This window comes from Trichosurus vulpecula, chromosome 7 (assembly GCF_011100635.1).
Source record: "Trichosurus vulpecula isolate mTriVul1 chromosome 7, mTriVul1.pri, whole genome shotgun sequence".
NCBI lineage: Eukaryota > Metazoa > Chordata > Mammalia > Diprotodontia > Phalangeridae > Trichosurus > Trichosurus vulpecula.
In genome coordinates, this window is record NC_050579.1 from 196,517,382 (window position 1) to 196,540,000 (window position 22,619).

At 34.8% G+C, this 22,619-nt stretch overlaps 1 protein-coding gene and 1 pseudogene across 2 annotated transcripts in view; one reads left to right on the plus strand and one right to left on the minus strand.

Annotated features, from left to right (window-relative positions):
• The window catches only part of LOC118855941 (pleckstrin homology domain interacting protein), a 188,115-nt gene that overhangs the window by 27,998 nt on the left and 137,498 nt on the right, over nucleotides 1-22,619 (plus strand). For both annotated transcript variants that reach the window (XM_036765983.1, XM_036765984.1), the window contains exon 7: nucleotides 14,128-14,288. In XM_036765983.1, coding sequence (XP_036621878.1) covers nucleotides 14,128-14,288 — 161 coding nt within the window. The remainder of the gene's footprint in view (nucleotides 1-14,127; nucleotides 14,289-22,619) is intronic.
• On the minus strand, nucleotides 19,694-20,917 carry LOC118855942 (annotated as a pseudogene).

Below are 22,619 nucleotides of genomic sequence, written 5' to 3' on the forward strand. Positions count from 1 at the left end.
TATATAGAACTCATTCATGAGGCCTGGACCTTTATATTCAGGTGGCTGCTGGACTCAACTGAATACCTTTTTTTTTTTCACTTAATAGTATTTTTTTTCCAATTACGTGTAAAGATAGTTTTCAACATTCTTTTTTGTTAAACGTATTTCCACATTAGTAATGTTGTAAAAGGAGAATCAGAACAAAAGGGAAAAACTACGAGAAAGAAAAAACAACAAAAAAGTGAAAATAATATGCTTCAATCTGCATTTCAGGCTCCATAGTTCTTTCTCTGGATGTGGATAGCACTTCCAGTCATGAGTCTTTCCGAATTGTCTTAGATCACTGCATAGCTCAGAAGAGCTAAATCTATCATAGTTGATCATCAAACAGTGTTGCTATTACTATGTACAATGTTCTTTTGGTTCTGCTTACTTCAGTCAGCATCAGTTCATGTAAGGCTTTCCAGGTTTTTCTGAAATCTGCCTGCTCATCATTTCTTATAGAACAGTAGTATTCCATTACATTCAAACACCACAACTTGTTCAGCCATTCCCCAATTAATGAGCATCCCCACAATTTCCAACTCTTTGCCACCACAGAAAGAGCTGCTATAAATGTTTTTGTACATGTGAGTCTTTTTCCCTTTTTTATAATCTCTTTGAGATACGGACCTAGTAGTGGTATTACTGGATCAAAGGATGTGCATAGTTTTATAGCCCTTTGGGCATAGTTCCAAATTGCTTTCCAAAATGTTTGGATCCCAACTAACTACTGTTACCACCAGTCAACTTATCATGAAGTAAATTTAGAAAAGAATTTATAAACCTCTCAAAATTGGCTCCTTCTCCCAACTTCCCTGTTTGTTTTAATGGTATCACCATTTTCCCACTTCACCTGGGCTTAAAAAACCTAGAATAATTTTGATTTCCTCCCTCCTTCATGCTGTCATATCCAATCAAGTGACGAGTAGTCTTCCCATGATTGATTTCATCTGCATATACTTTTGACTTCCTATTACTATTCTAGTTCAGGCCCTCATCACTTCTTCATATCGATGCCAAATAATATTCCTAATTAAAAAAATAATGCAAAGTTATGTTTCTGTATTATAGCCTTGAAAAGATTATTTCCCCCATTAGAATGGTGTCTGGCAGTCAAATTCCAGGAGCAGTTTAGCTTTTAAGAGCTTAGTTTCTCTGGCATCCATATCTTTTTTGAGAGTGAATGCTGATTTTATATAAATTTCATAGTGAAACAAAATATAAAGTATTTTCTTTAGGTCTTTAGTTTTTGTTTGTTTGTTTCTACTTTGGATTTCTTCTAGGATATTTAAAAATTTTCATTTGGAATTAGAGCTTTGAATACTTCCTCAAGTAGTTCTTTCTTGAGACCAGGAATACAAATATCAGGGGTATAGTTTTCTTTTAATATATTTTTGTTGATAAATTGTTTTTATATCACCTACATTTCCCAGTGCATCATCCTATGCCTCCTCCCACAGAGCTATCCCTCATAACAAAGAATAAAAAAGAAAAACCAATTCAACGAAATTAATAAACATATTGCAAATATGACATCTATAGTGTTTTATATCCTTAGTACCCCCACCTCTGCAAAGAAAAGAGGAAGGAAGCTACTTGTTTAAGGAGAGTAGTATTCTTTGCTGAGAATTTTAGGGGAGATGGCAAGGAAAAATGATGGTTCCCAACATTAACCAGTTGGTTGTGTTTTTTTTTTAATGTTGGAAAGCTATATTATATTTCAAATTTGGAAGCCTTTAAAAGTTCTGTTAAGTGTTCATTTTTACCGTAGGACTCTGTCAAAGTACCAAAACCTGATAGTCCCTCTTTTACATTAAATATTGAAAGGCAGTGTAGCATTAGAAGATAATCAGCCTTAAAGTCAAGAAAATCAGGATTCGAGCCCAGCATTTGGCACATGCTAACTATGGGACTGCAGGCAAATAATTTAACATCTTAAATACTCTTGGAAGCATTCAAATGACACTCAAATTGCAGAGTAGTTGTTAATCAGCATCGATAAAGTTTCATCATGGGACGTTTGCTCTACCAGTGAAGTCACAGGTATTGACCAACTTGCATGAAGTCTTCCTCACTTAATTCCCCTTTCCTTCCCCCCTCCAAAAAAACCCCACAACAAAACAAAACAGAAATCCCACATCATGCTTAAATATTGTCATCTTTACTTACCCATATTTGTACTTATTTAAGATTTTTTTTTACTCCTCTTTTAGAAAGTAAAAAATAAAATTAAATTCTTTTAGAATGTAACGGAGTAATGAATTACCTTGGCCTCAGGAAAACCTGGTTTCAGTTTTTGCTTTTGACATATATACATATAAATATACACACACACACATATATAATATATACACACATACACATACATACGTACATATGTAGTATATATTTATGTATTTATTTTAACCATGTGACCTGAGTAAGTGTCCTAGCTTCCTTGGACTTCATTTTCCTTATCTAGCTCTGTATTTATGATCCTGTGATAGCTCAGTACTCTAGGCAAATCTCTAAGACTTAAGTTTCTGAAGAGTTTTGATCTGTGTAGAGGAAGTTTTCCTCACCAGGAACTTCTCTACCAGTGAAATCATGTGTAGGCTCTGGAATTTAGAGGAATTAAGATTTGTAGTGAATCACAGCCTGCTCTTCAAAATGTTTACTTTTTAGCTAAGAAAGTATTGATATTCTCTTAAGAAAATTCCTAGTACCTAAAGAAAACAAGCATTCCTTGATAATATAGAATTGTATTTTTGAAAGGTTTGCCAGCAAGTGAGGGTTTTCTGTGTTATGTCCTATTTGTCCCTGAGTTTTTATTGTAAAATAAAATAATGACCTGAAAACAAGAACATATTTAGAAATATGGCGAACTTTTGTAATCATGTTTAACTTGACACTTGTGTTCCAGTATATTTGAACAGAAAATGAATTGCCAATGATAGTCTCCATTTCAGACTGTGTAGTTCTGCAAAGATGTTGTTAGTTGTCATATCACATTGTTTGAATCTTGAATCTTGCAGTAAAAATTCCTAGATCTTTTTTTATGTGAACTATTGTCTAGCTAGGTCTCTCCTATCTTGTACTTGTAACTGCAACAAAATCTCATGTTAAGTTTAATTTGTTTGCTCTGTTCCTAGTAGTTTTAATTATATTGAGACTTCATTCTGTCAGTATATACCCTTGTAGATACTTTTCACATACGTATTCCTTTGACCTAGAAAATTTGGTTTGGCCTTGATCACATTTTTCTGAGTACTAAATTCTCTACTTGCTAGATATCTCTAATGCGGTATACTGATGAAGCATTTCATTCTAGGAATGAATCAAATGAATGTGGTCAGCCTGCTAGAAAAATTTTGTTCATCTAATGGTACCACTGCTATAAACGGTACTTACCCCCTACTATAAATGGTACTGCTGCTGGCTGCCTACAAGCACAGAAATTTACATAAAAGCTTTAGTAAAAGAAGCTGAGCTACCACAGAGCTCTCACTAAAATGGCAAATCAAAATATGTTTTTGTCTATTGTTTCAATAAAAACCTAAGGTTGGACAGCCCAGATTTAATACAAACTTTTCAAGTGGATTGAATGGAAAAGAGACATGGTCATTGAACTATATTGTGAAATTTAAAAAGCCACAAAAATAAACATTTTTAGAAAGAGCAAAGAGCATATTCCAAGCAAATTAGAGGAGTTAAAACATGATGTTGTTTCTTTGAGGATTATAGAGAATGGCATTAGTAATTGTACATAATGTTAACCATTTTTGGAACCAAATAGATTTTTTGAAAATTGGTAAATAAATTCTTCCAATACATTTTTAATAAAAATGCTTGTGGGATGAGGTACGTCTTTAACATTTCAAGAGGGTATACTTTAATAAGTAATTTTATTTTTTTGCTTACAGATAGTCTTTCCTGAAATTAGACTGTGGTTTATTATGCACCTGTGTAAATTATAAATACACCTTGGTTACAATTAATGCAAGTAAGGAATCTCATGAAGTGGTTGCATTATTTGAATTCACATTGTGTGTTTCCTTTGGCTAGAACCAGTAAACATATATTATGTACTTATAACTTCAAATGGTGCCAATTCAAGTGCATGTGACTACTTCACAGGCAGGGTTCATTGTTTACTTTGATGGGGACCTAGCTGTAGTTAATTCCAGGTTATCATGTGTTATACAACTAATACTTTTTTTTAATGAACTTAGTTAAAAAAATAGACCTGTATAGAAAGGACAAGTCAATCTGATTTTTTACTGGTTTAGTTGGTATGCCTCTTTCTTGTTATTGGAATGGAAGCTTCTTCAAAGTACTATTTGTTTGATTCAGTATATATCTAAAAATGTGCCTGGTACATAATAGGTGCTTAATAAATGCTTATTGATTGTTGCTTTCTAAAGTATCATAAACCTGAGTACCAGAAGAATTGTGTGAATTGGAAAATACTGGCTAGTGGGATAACTTGATGTATAATCTCCGTGGGCTAAGGTTTCATATCAAAAGAAGCAAAGATTAGACAGTGGAATATGAAGGTTGGAGGTACCTTACATAGATGGCAGTCATCCTAAGAAATATTGAAGACCTTTAGTGTAATAGTGAGATCTTTACCTAACAGTGTCGTAGGGTCATTATGTTGTGAATACCTCTCCAACTACTTGAGCTGTTGTTCTGCTGTTTCTGATAATACAGACTATTAGCACTGAATTATGTAAGTTAGATTCTTTAATCATGAACAGAGTATTTTTAATGCATCATAATTTCAATCTGTCTTAATTTATTTTTACACTTGGCATGATGGAGCATTTTGAATCAAGTTAAAACTTTTGATGTGGCTATTAAAATGGAGAATATTAATGTTGTTTGGAATTTATGACAATACTATAGAAAATACTATTTTGTATTTCATCTTTATAATTAGCTGTTATTAATGAAATAAAAATTTTAAACTTTTGTTAACATCCATTTATGCTGAGATTTCTGAATATGAGTTATCCTAAATTTTAAAAGAAATTACAGGTGTTACTTTTAGGCTTGGTAGATGATTTTTCTTAAAGGTTCTCTGCTTGTCTTGGAACTTAGCTAATTTGCAGGCTTGATCAGCTGTCTATTAACATTGAGTATCTGATATCTTTAGTATAATGACAAATCTTAACTATTAAGCTGCTTCTATAATAAGAAGTATATATGATGTCTCCCTGGAGTAGGCTAAGAGAATATATTATTTTAAAAATTAACCTGTATTTTTTTTTTAGTACCTAACTTCTTAAAATTATAATCATACAACTTCATAGCAAATAGGTTCTGTTGACTAGACAGATTAGATCCTAGCTATTAGTCTACTCTTTATGACATCTACTCTCTGGGTCAGTCTTACACAACCCTTCTTCCCTCTACTTCTCTATCCCCAATATACTCTGGTTGCTTGTATAGTTGAATCCTACGAATATAATTTACCTTGTAGAGTGAAACCTTAATTAACTTCAAATGACTAATGACAAATAGATAAATTTAGTAACATTAGCAAAACGAACTGTTATTGGTAGGAGCAGTTTAGTACTTTTGTTAAGAGCCACAAGGATCCCTGACACCTGAGAAGGAAGCAAAGAAGGATAGAAATAGGTCTGACTATGCAAAAGCATAGATTCCTGTTGTTTCAGCTCTTTTATCTTGAGAAGTGAGGGTAATAAATACATTTTCTTTGCAACAATAATTTGGGTACCTGTTTGCCAGGTGACAGACTGAAGGCTTTCTTTTTTCTCCTGGCATAAACACCTACAAGTATTTCATTCAATTCTTCATTTTCTTGAATGCAAGAGGTCTCTAACTTTTTGGTCTCAGGACTCCTTTTTCACTCTAAGAAATTACTGAAGCCCCAAAGAGCTTTTGTTTACATAGATTCTTTTCTGTCCATATTTATTTACCATATTAGAAATAAAAACTGATCAATTTAAAAAACCTTAATTCATTTTAAAATAACAATAGTAAACCCCATTACATGTTAAATAACATTTTTATTGAAAAATAACTGGTTTCAAAAAAAAGTGAGAAGAATGGCATGACAGCTGGATCCTTATATCTGCTTTAGCATTCACACTGTTGTGATGTGTTATGTTTGGTGTATTAGAAGAAAATCTGGCCTCGCAGAGATAAGTAGTTAGAAAAGAGGAGTAATATTTTAATGGTCTTTTCAGATAGTTGTGGATATTCTTTTATATTACACCAGAACTTGAAAAGAGGTAGTCACTTAAAGGTTGGTTGCATTATGGCATTTGAAACCATATCACAAAACTTTATGTACTTTTACCTTAAAATCTGTTGGTCTGTTCTACACATTGAATGGATCTTTTGCCCATGCCTGATTTTTTTTTTTTAACAGTTTGCTGAGATACACAGATCTTCCAGTAATGTTGATACACTTCATTATGTGATAACAAAAGATTGCATGTTATGTATATAGCTCATGGTAGAAGACAGAAGTTTTCCAAAATTCTAATTCTCAGTTGAAAGGTCAATTTTTTTTAAGTCATTGGCAAGAAACATTGTACATGGTTTTCCTTGAAGTGACAGCCTCATTTCATTCATTTTCAAGAAAAAGTCTGCCAGATAACCAAGTCTGAATAACCATAGTTTGGTTGTCACTTGTTCTTAGAAGTAAAAGTTGTGTTCTGTGAAAACAGCATGTAGTTTAGCTTACAACAGGAACAATTGTATAGGTACTTTTATTTGAGACATCCATTGTACTTCCACAGAGTAGAAGTGCTTTATGCATACTTCCCATTCGAGCAGACAATTAAAAAGACATGTACTCAAGGGTTTATATTTAATAAAATTAATAACTATTGCTTCATTAAGGATATTCTTAAATGTTACGAGTTTTTTTTTTTTTTAAACTGAGCACAGGTCACTGAAGAATAAAATCATTACTTGTACGGTTTAGTACTGTTGCCTCGATTTGTTCTAAGGTGTTAGCAATTTTACTCACCATTGCTTTTGTACCATCAGTGCAAATGTTAATAGTTGTTCCTATATAAACCATAAGATTCAAAAAAGTTACTCAACATTTTGAGTATTTCATCACCACTTGTGTTTGTTACCAAGCAATCACATAAAAGATCTTTGATAATTAATTGGTGATGATGTACACAAATAAAGCAAAACAGCAAGTCTAGCAGCATCCATAGATTTGTCCATTTGTGAGGCAGAATTATAATTCTACAAATGAGATAATAACTCAGACTGCATGTTTGTAGCTAAATCTTTAATTCACTGGTCTGTAGTCTCTGTATAATCCACTGGACATTCGTTAGAGAATTATAATTAAAACTGAAAATAGTTTTGACCTCAGAGATTTCCAGGGTTCTGTGTGCTGGTATAAATAAGTGTGCTCTTTTCTCTTTTACTTTCCAGTTATTTTTCTTGTTCAGGAATTCTCTCTACCTTTGTTCATGTTCAACATGGGAACAACCAGTTAATTAATGCTTATTTCCCCATATACGTTGCCAAGAGAAGTAGCATTTTATATAGCAAATGTGTTTATAAATTGGATCCTCACAAGAACCCTGAGATGTAGGTGATACTGTCATTATCTTCATTTTACAAATGAGAAAACAGAAGTTAAGTGACTTGTCCAGGGTCACATAGCTAGTGTCTGAGGCCAGATTTGAACTTATGTCTTCCACCTAGGTACCTCCTATAATTATCTAAGATAACTTTTCCTTTTGCTGAATAACACTTATTTAAAAAGCCATATATCCAATCATAATACCCCTAACACTTTTAAATAATTTTGTATAATTAGAATTTTTCTGATAGTTCTAGATTAATGGAGAGAAGTTGACTTGGCTGTTTCTACAGTGGGAAAATATTCTGTCCAAGAGCTAAGAAAGTGAATATTGCTTGCGTTTAGTAGGTAACTTAATTGCCCTAATAAGTAATATTTTTTGAAGGTGAGTGGGCAAAATATTCTTGGGCTAAAAAAAAAATCTCAAATTCTAGTCCAATAACTGGTAGTTCTGGAGTATAAAAGAAATTACCTCTCGCTTTTTAACAGCATCGACCTACCATTAAGAACTTAGGTGAAAATGTGTTATGATATCAAAATAAAACTATGTGGCATGAACATGATCCTTTAAAATTTGGTCATTTTAAAATCTCTAGCCTCCTCAGGTTCTTAAGATGCTTATATTTTCCCTCCTTATTTTTTTTATAGATGGACCAAAAGGGAAAATGCTAGAAGGAAAAGAACAAAAGATAACTTAGGTATTTACTATTCCCATTATTTAGCTTCACTCTCCATTTTTTTGTTTCTCTATTTAAATTTCTGGGAGCCACAGAGCTTTATATGAACAAGCAGTGAGGAGTGAGCAATATATTGTTTGTTCCAGTACTCAAGAAGGTGATAAAAGAACAATTGGATTTTCATGTGAAAGAGATGTCATTTGGAAGTTGGAAACATTTCAAATTCTATTAAAACTTGACCCCCCACCCCCCTGCCCAAGTGAGCATGATCTGCCTACTTTTATTGAAGAGGTAGGGACTTACGGGTATGGAAAGTTACATTTAATTTGAGACAAAGTCAGTGTCTTGATTGGTTGAACTGTTTTTAGCCTAATTACAAGGGGGAGGCTTCCTGAAGAGGCAGAGGGGAAAATGTTTAATCAGAAATGGTGATAAAACAAAAGGCAAAAGAACTTTTTTTTTTTTAAACTAAGTGCTTTAAGACTACTAAAAGAGCATTTTAAATTAGTTTAAAAGTGGCTGTTAATTACATTATGTATTTCTACTATATTGTGGTTTTGAACCAAGTCTACATTTCTTTTTACCAGAATTTCTTCAGAAAGCATTCTTTCTATAAGCAAAGTGATTTGAAAATGTTTTTAGAATAAATTTTTTTTTGGAGAAACTGTTCCTCTTAGTTAAATGTTGAATTGTATCCTAGAACAACCAGGTGATTTATTTACTTTAAACTGAGAAATAGCCTTATTCAGCAAAAAAAATTTAAGACCTTAGAGACAAGAGCGACTAACCCAGGTCAACTTGAGTACTATTTCAGACTGAGAGAACCCCCATTCTTATTGGAGTCCTGCATTGCCCTAAATCAAAATGACTTTTAGTTACATATATTTCTGTGGTGAAAAAAGTTAATTCCATGACTTCTTGGCATTGTCAAGGGGGAAAAGAGGGGAGTCCAAATGGTTTCTTCTAGTATTAGAGAAGATTACTGTCTGGTTGCACTAAGGAAGATAAACAGTAGGCAGTCAGATATGGAAGTTGAAGAGAAGAATCCTTGCAGAAGAGTTTCAATTCCTTAAGAATTCTTATGTAAGAGACAGAAATTGTGAAGCATTTAGCCTTTTGGGACTTTGTGTTTCTTCACCTGTAAAATGAGCCCTAGAAATGGATATCTGAAGTCTTTGAAAATTGTAGATGCATTCATTGAAACATTTATTATGTACTTTCTGTGTGCCAAGCACTGTGCAAAACAATTCTGGCCCTAAATGAGCTTACTTAGAAAATAAAATACAAAATATATTTCCTAGTAGAAATCAATAACAACTGGAGGGATCAGAATGGGCTTCTTTGAGTGGATCTTTCAAGCGAGTTAAGAATGCTACGTCTACTAAGAGGAAGAAAGCTTGTTTTTATCCTTTCTTCTTTGTAATCAAAATTTATCATTGCCATTATCTCATTACAGTTGTCCTTTAGTATTTTTTTAGTTCACATTATTATAGTAACATCTATTTTCCCTTCTGGTTCTACATAATATTTGTAAATAATTTGGTACACTATCTGGCACACAGTAGATGCTATATTAGTTCATACTAGTCTCCCCATTTTTCTCTGAATTCCTTACATTTTGTATTTCTTACAGTGCAGTTGTATTCCTTTGCATTGGAAACTACAATTGGTTCAGCCCCTTCCCAAATTTTGGGAAGTCACTGTTTCTAATTTCCCTCTTCAAATGCTATTTTGAATATTTAACTGTGTATGGAATTTTTTTTTAAACTTAGGGAGTGTGTATATGTATAATCTTTGTATATGTGTGTGAATATAGATAGATGGATCAATGGATGGATATACACATATATAATCTGTACCTATGTGTATATATGTAGTAATGAGATGAGTGGGTTAAAGGGTCTGAGCAGTATATTACTTGAATAATCCGAGAATCACTTGAATGTGTCTCCACTAATATCCTACATTTCTATTTTTTCTTGCCTCTAGTCATGTCTTTATTTTCTTAAATTAGAATAATAATGTTATAGCCAGCATGATGTAGTGGATTTCGATTAAAATGCCATCATCATAGGACCTTAGGTTAGAACTGGATTGGATCATTAAAGGTCCTCTAGTCCAGGCTCCTCATTTTCATATGAGAAAACTGAGACCCACAGAGGTTAAGTGAATACTCTTTCTGTTGTAAGCTGTATTTGGAATATAGAATAACTAGACTCAAGGTCTACCTCTAATATCGTAGCTATTTAACTTTGGACAAGTTACTCTGTCATTGTTTCTGGTAAGTTTCTAAAACTCCAGTCTGTAGATATGTTGTGCATTGTGAAATGAGTTTCTATGTTGTGACCTCTAATGAAATCACAGATATGAAGAAAAAAAATCCACCCATTTCCAAGACAGAAGATAATAAGTGTATCTACCCTCAAAGAATGCAAGACCATTTCCTGTAGGGAATCTTAGTCTTTTTCTGTGTCATGGACCCTTTGCCAGCCTAGTGAAGCTTATAATCCCCTCCTCAGAATAATGTGTGTTTTCCCCATTCATAATTGAAGGAAGTGCTAAATTTCAGTTCAGTGATAGTGAAAATAAAAATGGATTTTTTTTTTTTGCATCCACATTCATGGACTCCCTGAATTCTATTCACAGCCCCCTAGACTCAAGGTTAAAGATTCCTAATTTAGTGGGAAAAATATAATTTAATTGCTCACATTACTGAGTTGATTTTATTTTAGTGGAATTTTGCATAACATTATTGGTCTGTGTTGTTTGCTGGGATTAGGAGCTGCATTTTAATTTCCGTGTAAGGAATTTAAATTGGTAATAATAGATTTGTTTGGGAAAAGAAGTTATTTTTAAATTATCATATTGGCCATGTAGTGTATTGCAAATGTAGATTAGTTTTGTTTTTGTTTTAAAGGAAATTTCATAATAAGAGTACATCTGATAGGTTCATTCTGATTTAGAGTGTCTTTGTAAACATGTACCCCAGGATACCAGTGCTTTCCTTCATTTAGCTAATTATTCCCTTAGCTTGATAAATTCCGTCCTTTTTATAGATAAAAAAAGGCATCTTATCTAGCAGACAGGCCTTTGTCCTTTTTTTTCTGTCACGGCCAATCACAAAGCAATTTCGTTGTTTTTATAGAGGTAGTTATTACAAAATATTAAATGAGTTTTCAACAAAGAGAACTTTTTGTGTGTTGAAGGAATTGGAGATTAGCTAAGACTGGAATAATAGCAATAATAATAATGGATAATCTATCAAGGAGAACTGGGGGTTTAATAAACATATTAATTGCTGAGGAAAAGGAAGATAAAAAATGTTAAAAAAAAAATATGAGAGGTAAAAAATTAGTAAGAGAAGAGGAAATCAATCTTCTTTAGTTTGATTTAGGCTTTTGTATAATTCTTAACCTTTGTGCTTTTCTTCCAGGCCAATCCAGGTGGAATGTGATTTTCATGGTGTCACTTTTATCAAGATCTTAAAACCATTGCCTATAGTCCACATTCATTAGTTGATTATTTTAAGTCTATGTATTAACTGTACAGCCTTTTTACCTTTTACTTCCTAATCGTGAATCCTCTTTTCCTGTCAGATTGTTTCTTTTATTATCTCCTTTTTTTTATCCCCACCCCCACCAGTCTCCATTTAACCTTCTTCAGATATTTAGCCTATGTTAACCCTGCCTTAGCAAAATTATGGCACTTACAGCCTTGACCACTACTTTAATACCTCATTCATTTTTATTTTTCATCCTCTATTCTGTAGCTGTCTACCAAATTGGAGAGGTTACAGTCTCTATGTGTGAAAGTACCCACGTTGATATCACAAATCATTGAAATACTGAGGAAATATTACGTGTTTGTGTCATGGGTAATTCTTCCTTTCTCAACAAGATTATAAGCTTCTTCAGGGTAGGGATTATGTAATAAATTTGTACTAAATTGATCAAAGCCCATAGCCATACAGTTGATTTATTGATACCTACACATCAGTAAATTAGTACTTAATCAGTGCATGTGGAATTGTGGAAGCCACAGCACAGTTCGTCTGCAGGATTTTTTTTTCTGCCAAGGACTACATTGCATTTGACCTTGCCAGAGCTGAATTTTCTGATAAGGCCTGTTGTTTGAAGAAGCAGGTCTTACCACTATTGTGTGAATTCAGATTTGAGACCTGAAGGAACAAGATTTTAGGGATAGAGAGACCATAAGAATATTTGAATGATTGTGGAAGGTGGAAGAAGTTACATACTTATCTCAAAAGGCAGAGATAATATCAGTGAGTAGAAGTCATAGGAAAGTGGATTTGACTGAACATAGGAAATAACTTTAATAACTGGATCTGACTAGCAGTGAAATGGAATAGTTTGTGAGATAGGTTTCTGATAGGAAGTTTTTAAACACAACCAGGGTAGACGTTTTTTAGGGTTGTTAAGATGTTATACAAAACTGTAGGCTTCCTTCTGAAGAGTCTTGAGATTTTATAAGTCTTAAATATAAATATTGTGCTTTAAATGTCTTCCACAGAACTCCTAACCTGATTCTTTGTGATGCTATGTGACCTTGGGTTCTAGAAGGTTAATGCCAGTGGAGTGCAAGATCTGGCGGGTTCTTCCATGCTGAAAAGGCTTCAAATGTGGTCCTGGGGATAGACCAAGTCTGTTTTCTGAGGAGCGTTCTAACTAATCACAGACAGACACATGGTGGGCTAGGCTCATGGTGATGAAACTATTTTTAGCCATGAAATAGGGAAAGATTTAAAAAATGAATCCACAGTGCTGTGTAGGCTACTTGTGCTTCTGCATTGCTGGTGGCAGGCTTGTAGGAAGCGGGGCAGAGGGTTTTCAGAATCACACAGATGTTAGACCATTAACAAATTTCAGTTGACTGTTGCTATGCTGAATGCGAAATCCTTGTTCAGTGACCAGTGAGTGAATATATTGAGGGAGCTGAATCGTACCAATCTTGATATTCTTGATAAAAATATTTAGAAGAAAGAAGGAAGTTGTAATTAAAGGAGAATTGCACACAGGTTGGCCTTAGAGTGGCAAAGAAAGAAGTTGGCAAAGCGGGGTTTTTTGTATGCCCCAAAGCAAGAAATATTTCATGGGCCATTGTCCATCACATTGCAGTATTAATGAAAAGTTTTTTGCAAAAAGACAATACACCATGAAAATAACAGTAGCGAACACACCAGGATCAGTAACTTGACAATAAAGTATAATTTCTGTAGAGAATTTGAATGAAATCACTTTTGTACTTTGCAATTTTCATTGTTTTGAAATTATATGAACTGCTACTTAATGAAATGTGAAAATTAGAATCATTTTACTATTTTGATAAAGTATTTTTAAAGTCACATGACTTTATTTGAGACAAAACGGCTAAATTATCATTCCCCTTTGGACTGGACTTGGGATCTGGTCCTACTCTGCCACTAATTTGTTACACAGCTTGGGGCAAGTATATAACAAGGTGATCTCTAAGGATCCCTTATAGTTTCTAACAATATGAGTCTAGAGATCAGGGTTTTTAATCTTTTGAGCACCTGTGTTAACCTTAAGAGAGTCACTTAATTCTTTTTCTTTATCTTTGGAATAAATAGGATTAATGACTGCCTTAGCCATCTGAATTGCATGAAGATGAAATGAAGTAACATGTAAAAGTGTCTTACAGTATGTAATGGTTAGCGTGACTTTTAGTTAGGGTCTATACAAATGATAAGACTTACTCTATAAATATCTGTATCAAGTAGTAATGAATACAAAACTTCCTTTTAAGTAAGTTTAATCAAAATGTAGTCTTAAAACTAAATCCTGATGTTACTTAGAAATCTTTTCCCCCCCTCTTTCTTGTTAGCGGATACTTTGTTTTCAAGGAGACTGAATGGGAAGTACAGACTTGAGCGACTTGTACCCACTGCAGTGTATCAGCACATGAAAATGCACAAAAGAATTCTTGGACATTTATCTTCTGTATACTGTGTAACTTTTGATCGAACCGGGAGGAGAATATTTACTGTAAGTGCTTATTTTATTTATCATTTTTAAAAAATTCAAATGATAGGCCAGAGTTTACATCTTACAGTTTCCATATAGCTAAGATGTAACTTAAAATTACTTGAGATTTTTATAGCTATATTGATAAATATACTGCAATTATAACTCTAAAGCTTTTCAGATAGTCTTTTTTTAAACTTAAAAAAAAAAAGGACATGAAACATTTGGGTCTTTGTTGTAAATTGGTTTGCCATAGTTTAAGGTTTAGTATAAAGCACGTCCATCCTCACCCAGTGTTGGAAATATGTCCTAGGTATATTTATGCTATATAATATAGTCCTACTTCATATACTCACACATGCGCGTGCACACACACACACACAGTAAGATAGGGATATGAAGTAAATCTGATTTTATGAGTATAGGGAGCTTCCTGTATGAGGAAACTCCCTCTGCCAATGAAGAGATTGGTATCTTCTTTGTAATTTATGGTTTTGTTGAACTGCTTAGAACACTGAAGTTTAAGTAACTTGCTCACAGTCCCTAAGTCAGAATATACCAGAAGCATTGCTTGAACCCAAGTCTTTCTGGCTCTGAGGCCAGCTGGCTATCCATTATTATTCTAGACTGCCTCTCATTAAACTCTAGTGTATATCCAAAAATAATTTAAATTGGTTTGTAGTTTGAAATTTTATAGCAGAATTTTAATTACAACTGATAAGTATCTCAAGGATTTATTTTTTTAAACCATGTAAATGAACAGAAAATGAAGATGTCTTGGTTTTGTTTTAAACCTTAAGAGGAACATCACATGGATATTTCTTCTCTCTAAAGTTAAAGGAAATTTCATCCTTTGTCCATATCTTTTAGTTCTTATTCTGCATAGAAATTCTCCAAAGTACATTACAACTGTGGTATTTGAATGTTCTCTCCTTGGGTATGTTTCTGATTGGTTTATTTTTTAACCTCTGGAAGTGAAGAAAAGGAAGGTTTATTCAACAGTATCATCTTATGTAAGAGAGTTCTTTACTGTGAATAATTTACTTTCAGAGGTGTTTCTTAAGTTTATTAGGGTGAAATAAATTAGGGCAGCAGGTTATTAAATATTACTTTATGGCCCTAAAGTCTTGGCTTGTTCCTTGGTATGTGGATTTATTGAAAGAGGAAATATTAAAATGAATTTTTAAATGGAAATCCCTTTTTCTCCTTTTGCAGATGGTAGCTAGCAATGGGTTGGTATATCTATGCAAATTATAATAAATCTCTTTCTTCAGTTATGTAAATCTGATTGTAAACTGAAACCTACTTTTCTTTTTCTACCTTACCCATTCATCTGTAAAACAGCTAAATAGCAGGATATAGGAAATTTAACCTATTCCCAGATTTAAAAAAAAAAATTCTGGCACCCAAATAAAATTGACAGTAGTCACTTTTAATATTACAAATCTACACTTTCTTACCTAACTTTTACCACTTCACTGTGAAATAGAATAATAATGATATTTACTAAACTTTCAAACAGTGTGTCAAATTTCAAAGTAGAAATCAATCTCTGCATGTTCTCTATCATACTTTAATATAATCCAAGAAAGTAATTTTACTTGTTTCAAGTTAAAGCACAGTGCCATGCCCATAGAGGGGGCATAATAAATGGGCTTAATTAAAGATGTTGTGTGACTCAGATCCAGCTAAGACAACCAAAATTTAAAATGGCGTATTCTGATGCATGTCATTTGCATCTGAAATCATCTCAGAATAGTAATAAACTGAAATGAAGAGAATTTCATGATTATGCAATTACGTATTTGGGCTTCACTTTGGTTAACATAGTATATATTTGGAATTCACTTTGTTTTGTTGTTCAGTCATTTTAGTCATGTCAGGCTCTTGGTAGACCCCTTTTGGAGTTTTCTTGACAAAGATACTCTCACTTTGGTTAACATAAGACAAAGATAACCATCAAAATTAAGAAGAATTGACAGCCCGTTAGAGTGCTCATTATTTATTGTGTGTTCCTGAAATAGATTTAGTACTTTGTAGACAATATCATGTCTTTTAAAATGTAAGCTCTTGTTTCCCAATCTAATTTAGTTTAGAAGTATTGTATTGTGTACTTGTGTGTGTGTGTGTGTGTGTGTGTGTGTGTGTATGTTTGTACACATATAAATACACACTTATTCTATGTATACTTTAATTAGTCCTATTTTTAATAAAAGTGTGACTTTAAATAGGTATGTCTTATTTGGAAGTGGGAAAGAGTAGAAGTAATTCAGTTAATGTTCCATAGATACATAAAAAAAGCCAATGCTGAATTGGGGTAATCCTCTAACACTCAGCTTCCACTTTTTGGGGATACTGGAATGATGGGCAAGGGAACCCTTATATTATGGCTGCTCTTGGGGATGGGGTAACAAATATGCAGAGTCAAGCAAAACAAGTTTCCACAATTGGCCATGTCAAAAAATGTATGTCTCATGCTTTTTGAGTTCATCATTTCTCATGCAGATGAGTGTCAGTCTTCATCCTTTGTTCTTTGGAATTATGTGGCTGGGCAGATCAGAGTTTTCAGGTCTTTCATAGTTCATTTTTATGACACTCTATGTAAATTGTTCTTCTGGTTCTGCTTATTTCAGTCTGCATCAGTTCATACGTATCTTCCCAAGTGTTTTTGAAACAATTATATACATCACTATAGTATTTTATTACATTCACATACTGTATGTTGTTTGTCCTTTTCCCAATTGATGTATTGCCTTTAGTTTCTAGTTCTTTGCCACCATAAAAAGAGCTGCTATGAATATTTTCATATTTCTGCGTCTTTATTTCTTTTATCTTTTTGGGGCATGAGCCTAGTTCACTTTTTTATTAAGAAGGTAAAAGAATGATGGGAAGAGAAGCCTGTGTATTAATAGCCTAAGAATATAATCTGATTCTTTAGTGTTACCATCTACTTTCCTCCACCAAACTCAAAATATTAATGTAATTTTTTATTGGTTATTCTCAGGTAAGCATATAAAATATATTACAAACATTTATAAAAAGATATTATAAACATTCATTTTCCACTGTTATGGGGTTAAATTTAATGACATGTTAAGTGCTAATTCTAGTTAAAGATCCTTTTCTTTTACTTATGAAGAGCCACTTTTGATTTTCTTGAAGTTTTATAATTGCCTGGGTTGGTTGTTGATACTGTCATGTGTTGATACTGTCATTGTTAGTTGGAAATCCCCACAAGCTGTGTAATATCTGGAATGGAGATTAAGTAAGGCTTAGAGATTATAAATCTCTCTATCCCTTCATTTGTGAGATAGTGGTACCATGCTTACTTCCTTTATATATAGGATTGCTAATTTTAAAGCCATAAATGATATTCTATGCATCTATTTCAGGTAAATTTAAAAACTTTTTGAAAGTTATATCTATTCGAGTAATTCTTATTTATTTGTACCAATTCAACAAATATTAGTCAATTATATGCCATGACTATAGCTAGGCACTGATTCAAATTGTGTTAAAGAGGCAGGTTACAAATGTAAAGAAGTTTTATCAAATTCTCCATTTTTGCTCTAGAATTAAAAACTCATTCAGGCTATAAGCATTATTTTACAATCTGACATTTTGACCTTGTAAAAACAATGCTACTTGCAGCTGCTGTGGGGAAAAAAGACCAATAATACCAGTACACGGGAAGGCTGCTAGCACAGGTTCTTTGATCTGCTTTTTTAAAGGAAAGCGACTTTAAAGGGGTCAAAAAACTTATTTTAATCAAACATTTATATATTATTCACTTAGTTCAAGGGAAAACTTCAAGGTTTTTGAACTTTCTTCAAGGGTGAACTTCCGGGAAAATACAAACAGAAATTAGAAGCAGAAATTTATAAACAGAGCAAATAGAAACAGCAAAGACCAACAAACAGGGCTTCCAACTGTCTGACCAAAAGCAATACATACACAGTTACCAGAGAAACAAGCACCAACATTTGGGTTTTTCAAAGCCGGGGGGTGAAGGGGGTGAGGCGGGGGAGGCGGCACGCCGGGGGAGTCCTTAACGGCTACCCAGAGTCTCATCTGACTAAATCACACAAACACTTCCATTGAGTGAGCCCCAAAACAAAATGCTAAACTCAGAGTATATGTACCCTTTTTTAGGGCCAGAGGGTGTTACAACCCTCATGACCCAGGCTTACGTGACTCAGGTTCAGAGCAGGTCATTTAGGCCTATTAAGGGGTGGGGACAGTCTTCAAATTATATTAACATTACAGACCTATATTACTTGACTATATTAATACATATTCATACAGTTTTACTATAATATTTAAATATAAGCAGAACTCACTTGTATATATCGTGAAATGCTGCTCCAAAGTCACTTGGCTTATATAACCTTTTGAACATTATCTCTATTGATCTAACTGACTGCATGATAGTGTTTCACTCCTTTTAACAGGTGATTGGTCATATATGCCTGTTTAACTTGTTGCTAGATTGGAAATTTTTTGTAGTTACCATTCTATAATAGATTAATTTTTAGTTCTCTAGTTATTTAAAACTGTGCTGAGAAACTGGTACAGTTCAAATAACACATGAATATAAGTGAACTGATAAGATGCCGGGGTTGGGGGTGGGGTGTTCATTACCACTTAGGGACTAGAACATATAGGCTGTCTTCCTAGTGGAGTGTTGGTGTGAGAACAGAAGGAAACACCTACCTGGTTAGAATTTCTCTCTCTTTCCCTTCACCCCTATTTCCTTGTTCTTTATTTTCTTCATATCTTAGTTCTTTAATTTCTTTATGACATTTAACAATATTTAGCATGTGAAGGTAGTTGATTAATAACTCACTTTGAAGTGGTTGACTTTTTTTTTTTTTCCTTTTGCGGGCCACAGAAGTAAAGTAGCAATTTAATGCTTTTCCTAAGAGAAATATAAAACAGTCCATTTATTCTCTTTTAAAATTAAGATTAGGGTCCTTAACACCTTCAGTAAATAAAACAAATAGTTTTTAAAAAGTAATGACAGTAATAGTAAAAACAAGTAACAGTAATTTTAAAAATATAGCTATATGTTATAGTCATTTAAAAGCAGAGAGAGGTAGGAAAGACATGAGAAAATCAGAAAGGCAGATAAAGAGATATGAAAAGCCATAGAAATACAGAAACAAATACATAGAGCATATATAGAGGGAAAAAGTGAGTAGGATATGGGTAGGAAAGATAGGAGTTTACAGCTAATTTTATATAGTACTTTAAGTTTTTAAAGTCCTTTATACACATTCTTTTTTTTTTTTTTCAGCACCGAAACAAGGTTTTATTGGAGGTCAGGGTCTTTGGCATTACGTTCCTAAGGGGGAAGTCCCAGGCCTAAGCAAGTTGGGGAGGGGAAGGCACTAGGAGAAGCCAGAAGCTAGTGTTAGGTGCGGCTGTTAGCACTCATTGTGCAAGGCTGGTATACTGGCCAGGGCGGGCAGAAGTCGGGCATAGATATCAGTGCCCTGAAGGAATATGGCTTCATTCAGGAACTCACTGTGGTCATGCAGCAGGACTGGAGTTCGGTTCATCGGAGAGAAGCCCACCGCTGGGACCCCTGTGGCCCATAGATAGTGGCTGTAAGTGGCAGCTGGGAAGATTTCAGGCTTCAAGCTGAGATTCATCTCTCTACAGACTCTGCTGAACTCAACTCACCATGGCTTAGAGTCATCGATGGCTGTAATTTGGTGCTCTGTCCATTTCTGGTGAAACTGGTAGGTGACACCTTCCCCGGCCTCCTGGCACCAGCCCTGAATCTGTTCCTCAAAGGCCTTGGGGTCCACATCCGGAGCAACTCAAAAGTCAAAGCTGGCTCTCATGGTGGCCGGTACTACATTGAAGGCAACTCCTCGCTCCAGTATGGTCAGGTTCACAGAGGTCACAGCCCCCTGTGGGTCACAACCCACAGGTTGGGGTCTGACTGAAGCCGATGCTTCTCTTGCTCTCAGAACTCCAGGATTGAGTTGATCACCTTGCACAACTTCTCTGCTGCCGTGTTCTCAATGAAATGTGAGCCATGGCCTGGGTTCCCAGAGCTTGTGACATTGAGCCACCAAGGGCTCCGTTGACTGTAGAAGACGTTGAAGGTTTCTGTAGGACTAGCCAAGCCCTCATCTAGGGCAAAGCCAGCTCTTAGAGCCTGAAACTCTGGCCGTTTCACGAACAGCTCCATGCCCTCGTGTCCTCCAGTCTCCTCTTCAGGGAAAACACTTCCCTTCTGCCTTTAGCCTCCAAACAGCCTCCAGGTACTGAATGCTAACACATTTCATGTCCTGGGTACCCCGAGCATAAATGTTCCCTTGGCTGTCCTTGAAGGCTTCAAAGGGATCGTGATTCCAGTGTTCCTTGAAGACAGGCACCACATCAGTGTGGGAGTTAAGCACAAGGGATCAGAGCCTGGGATCCGTGCCTTGCCAGGTCAATATAGTCACTATTCGGCCTGGGGCCACCTCTACCTTCTGACACTCAAGACCCAAGTCCTTGGCTATCTTCTCCAGAAAAAGCACAGCTTCATCATAATTGGACTCTGGCGGCACAGTCCGGATTTGGAGGTACTGGCGAAACTGTGTCACAGCCGAATGCTCCCCCTCTGAGAGCTGGTGGTGGTCTTGGCCAGGCATAGTAGTAGTCCTGGATGCCTTGCTCCCTTCCCCTACAAAGGAACCCAAGATCTTGGTCTCTTGAGCCTATAACCCTGGTGCGCCAAGATCCCCAGCAGCCAGCCCAGACGCTGCAATCCAATCTCTATACACATTCTTATATTTTATATAAGAATATATAACTGAGGCTGGCTCTATAACTACCTGTTGTCAAATTGCCTTTTGTATACCATATAAGTATAAAATATATGTCATTGTTTGATAAGTTGAATTGATCTTCACACAAAAGGAAATAGGTGATAGTCTCAATGTACTTTTTACCATGGTTAGATTATATCTGGAGTACTATACTCAGTTTCAGGAAGGAATTTCATAAGTAGGTGAGTGTTCAAAGGAGGAAAATGTGGATGGTAAGAACCTCAAGGTCATCATGTCATGTGATGATCAACTTACGGAATGGGGACATTTAGAGAAGACAATAGGGACATAAGAGCTCTTTTTCAAGTATTTGAAGGACTATGATATGGAAAGAGGTTTAGATTTGTTGTGCTTGATCCCAGAGGACAGAATTATGAACCAGCTGGTGGAATTTCCAAATAAATGTTGTTGTAGAGACAATAAATTTTTAAAAATAATTATAGCTATCTAAAAATGGAATGGGCCACCTTGGAAAGTAGTACTGAGTTTCTGCCCTCATTGAAAGTAATGAAGTAATGGCTAGATTGACAAGTCTCAAGATCCTGCCGTAAGAAGACTGAATGAAATAATTGGGGAAGCTTAATCTAGGGCAAGTAAGATTGGAAGAGGGATTAGATTTGTTTTGCTTGCCCTCAGGAAGAAGACTTGGGGTGAAAGTTGTAAAAAAAAAAAAAAATCAAATTTAGGCTTTATGTGAAGAAAAAAAGTAACTCTGTTTTGGTTGGTTGAGGGGATTTTTTTTTTAATGTGTATGTTGGAATAAATGAACCTATGAGGATACTTTCAACTCATGGATTCCATAATTTCTATTCTAGGAAGTTTAGGGAAATAGCCACTTTCAATTTGGGTTCCCTGGCTGTCATTTTTGAGAATTCACAAAGGATGGATTCATGAGGCTCTGTTCTAATTAAATGCCTTTTTTCTGTCCTTGATACACTTGCCTTCCTGTCCTACTTTTCCACCTTTCCTTCTGCTGTTCCTGGAACCTAGAATGTTCTCTTATTTATTCACCCTCAATTACTAACCTTCTCTCTATACTAGTTCATACCTTATTCACATAAATTAAGTACCATCTTCTCTATAAACAACCTTCTCTTATCCCCCAGTCAGTAATGATTCTTGTCCACTTTGAATATCACAGATATTTGTTATGAACTTAATTCTTTAACACAAGAGTTCGATTTCAAATCAATACCCCCATTGCTTACGGAAAGAGATGTGACATTTGGCTACTAAATAGCTTCATTCACCATTCCTGAGATTCCCCAGACCAAAACTGCCTTCCTCGGCTTCTCCTTGCCTGTATTTATCGTTTCTCCCTACTAGCTTGTGGTAGGCTCCATGAGGGCAAGCACCGGTGTGTTTGCATTTCCAGCCTTAGCACAGCATCTCTCCTAGTAAGTGCTATGTTTATTCTGTGAAATCAAAGTTGTGAGTGACCCAGGGAGCAGTGGAGAAACACATTAAGCACAGGTTATCTGCGGTTTATTTCCAGTGACCTCTGCAGAGGTAGAGATATTAGGGA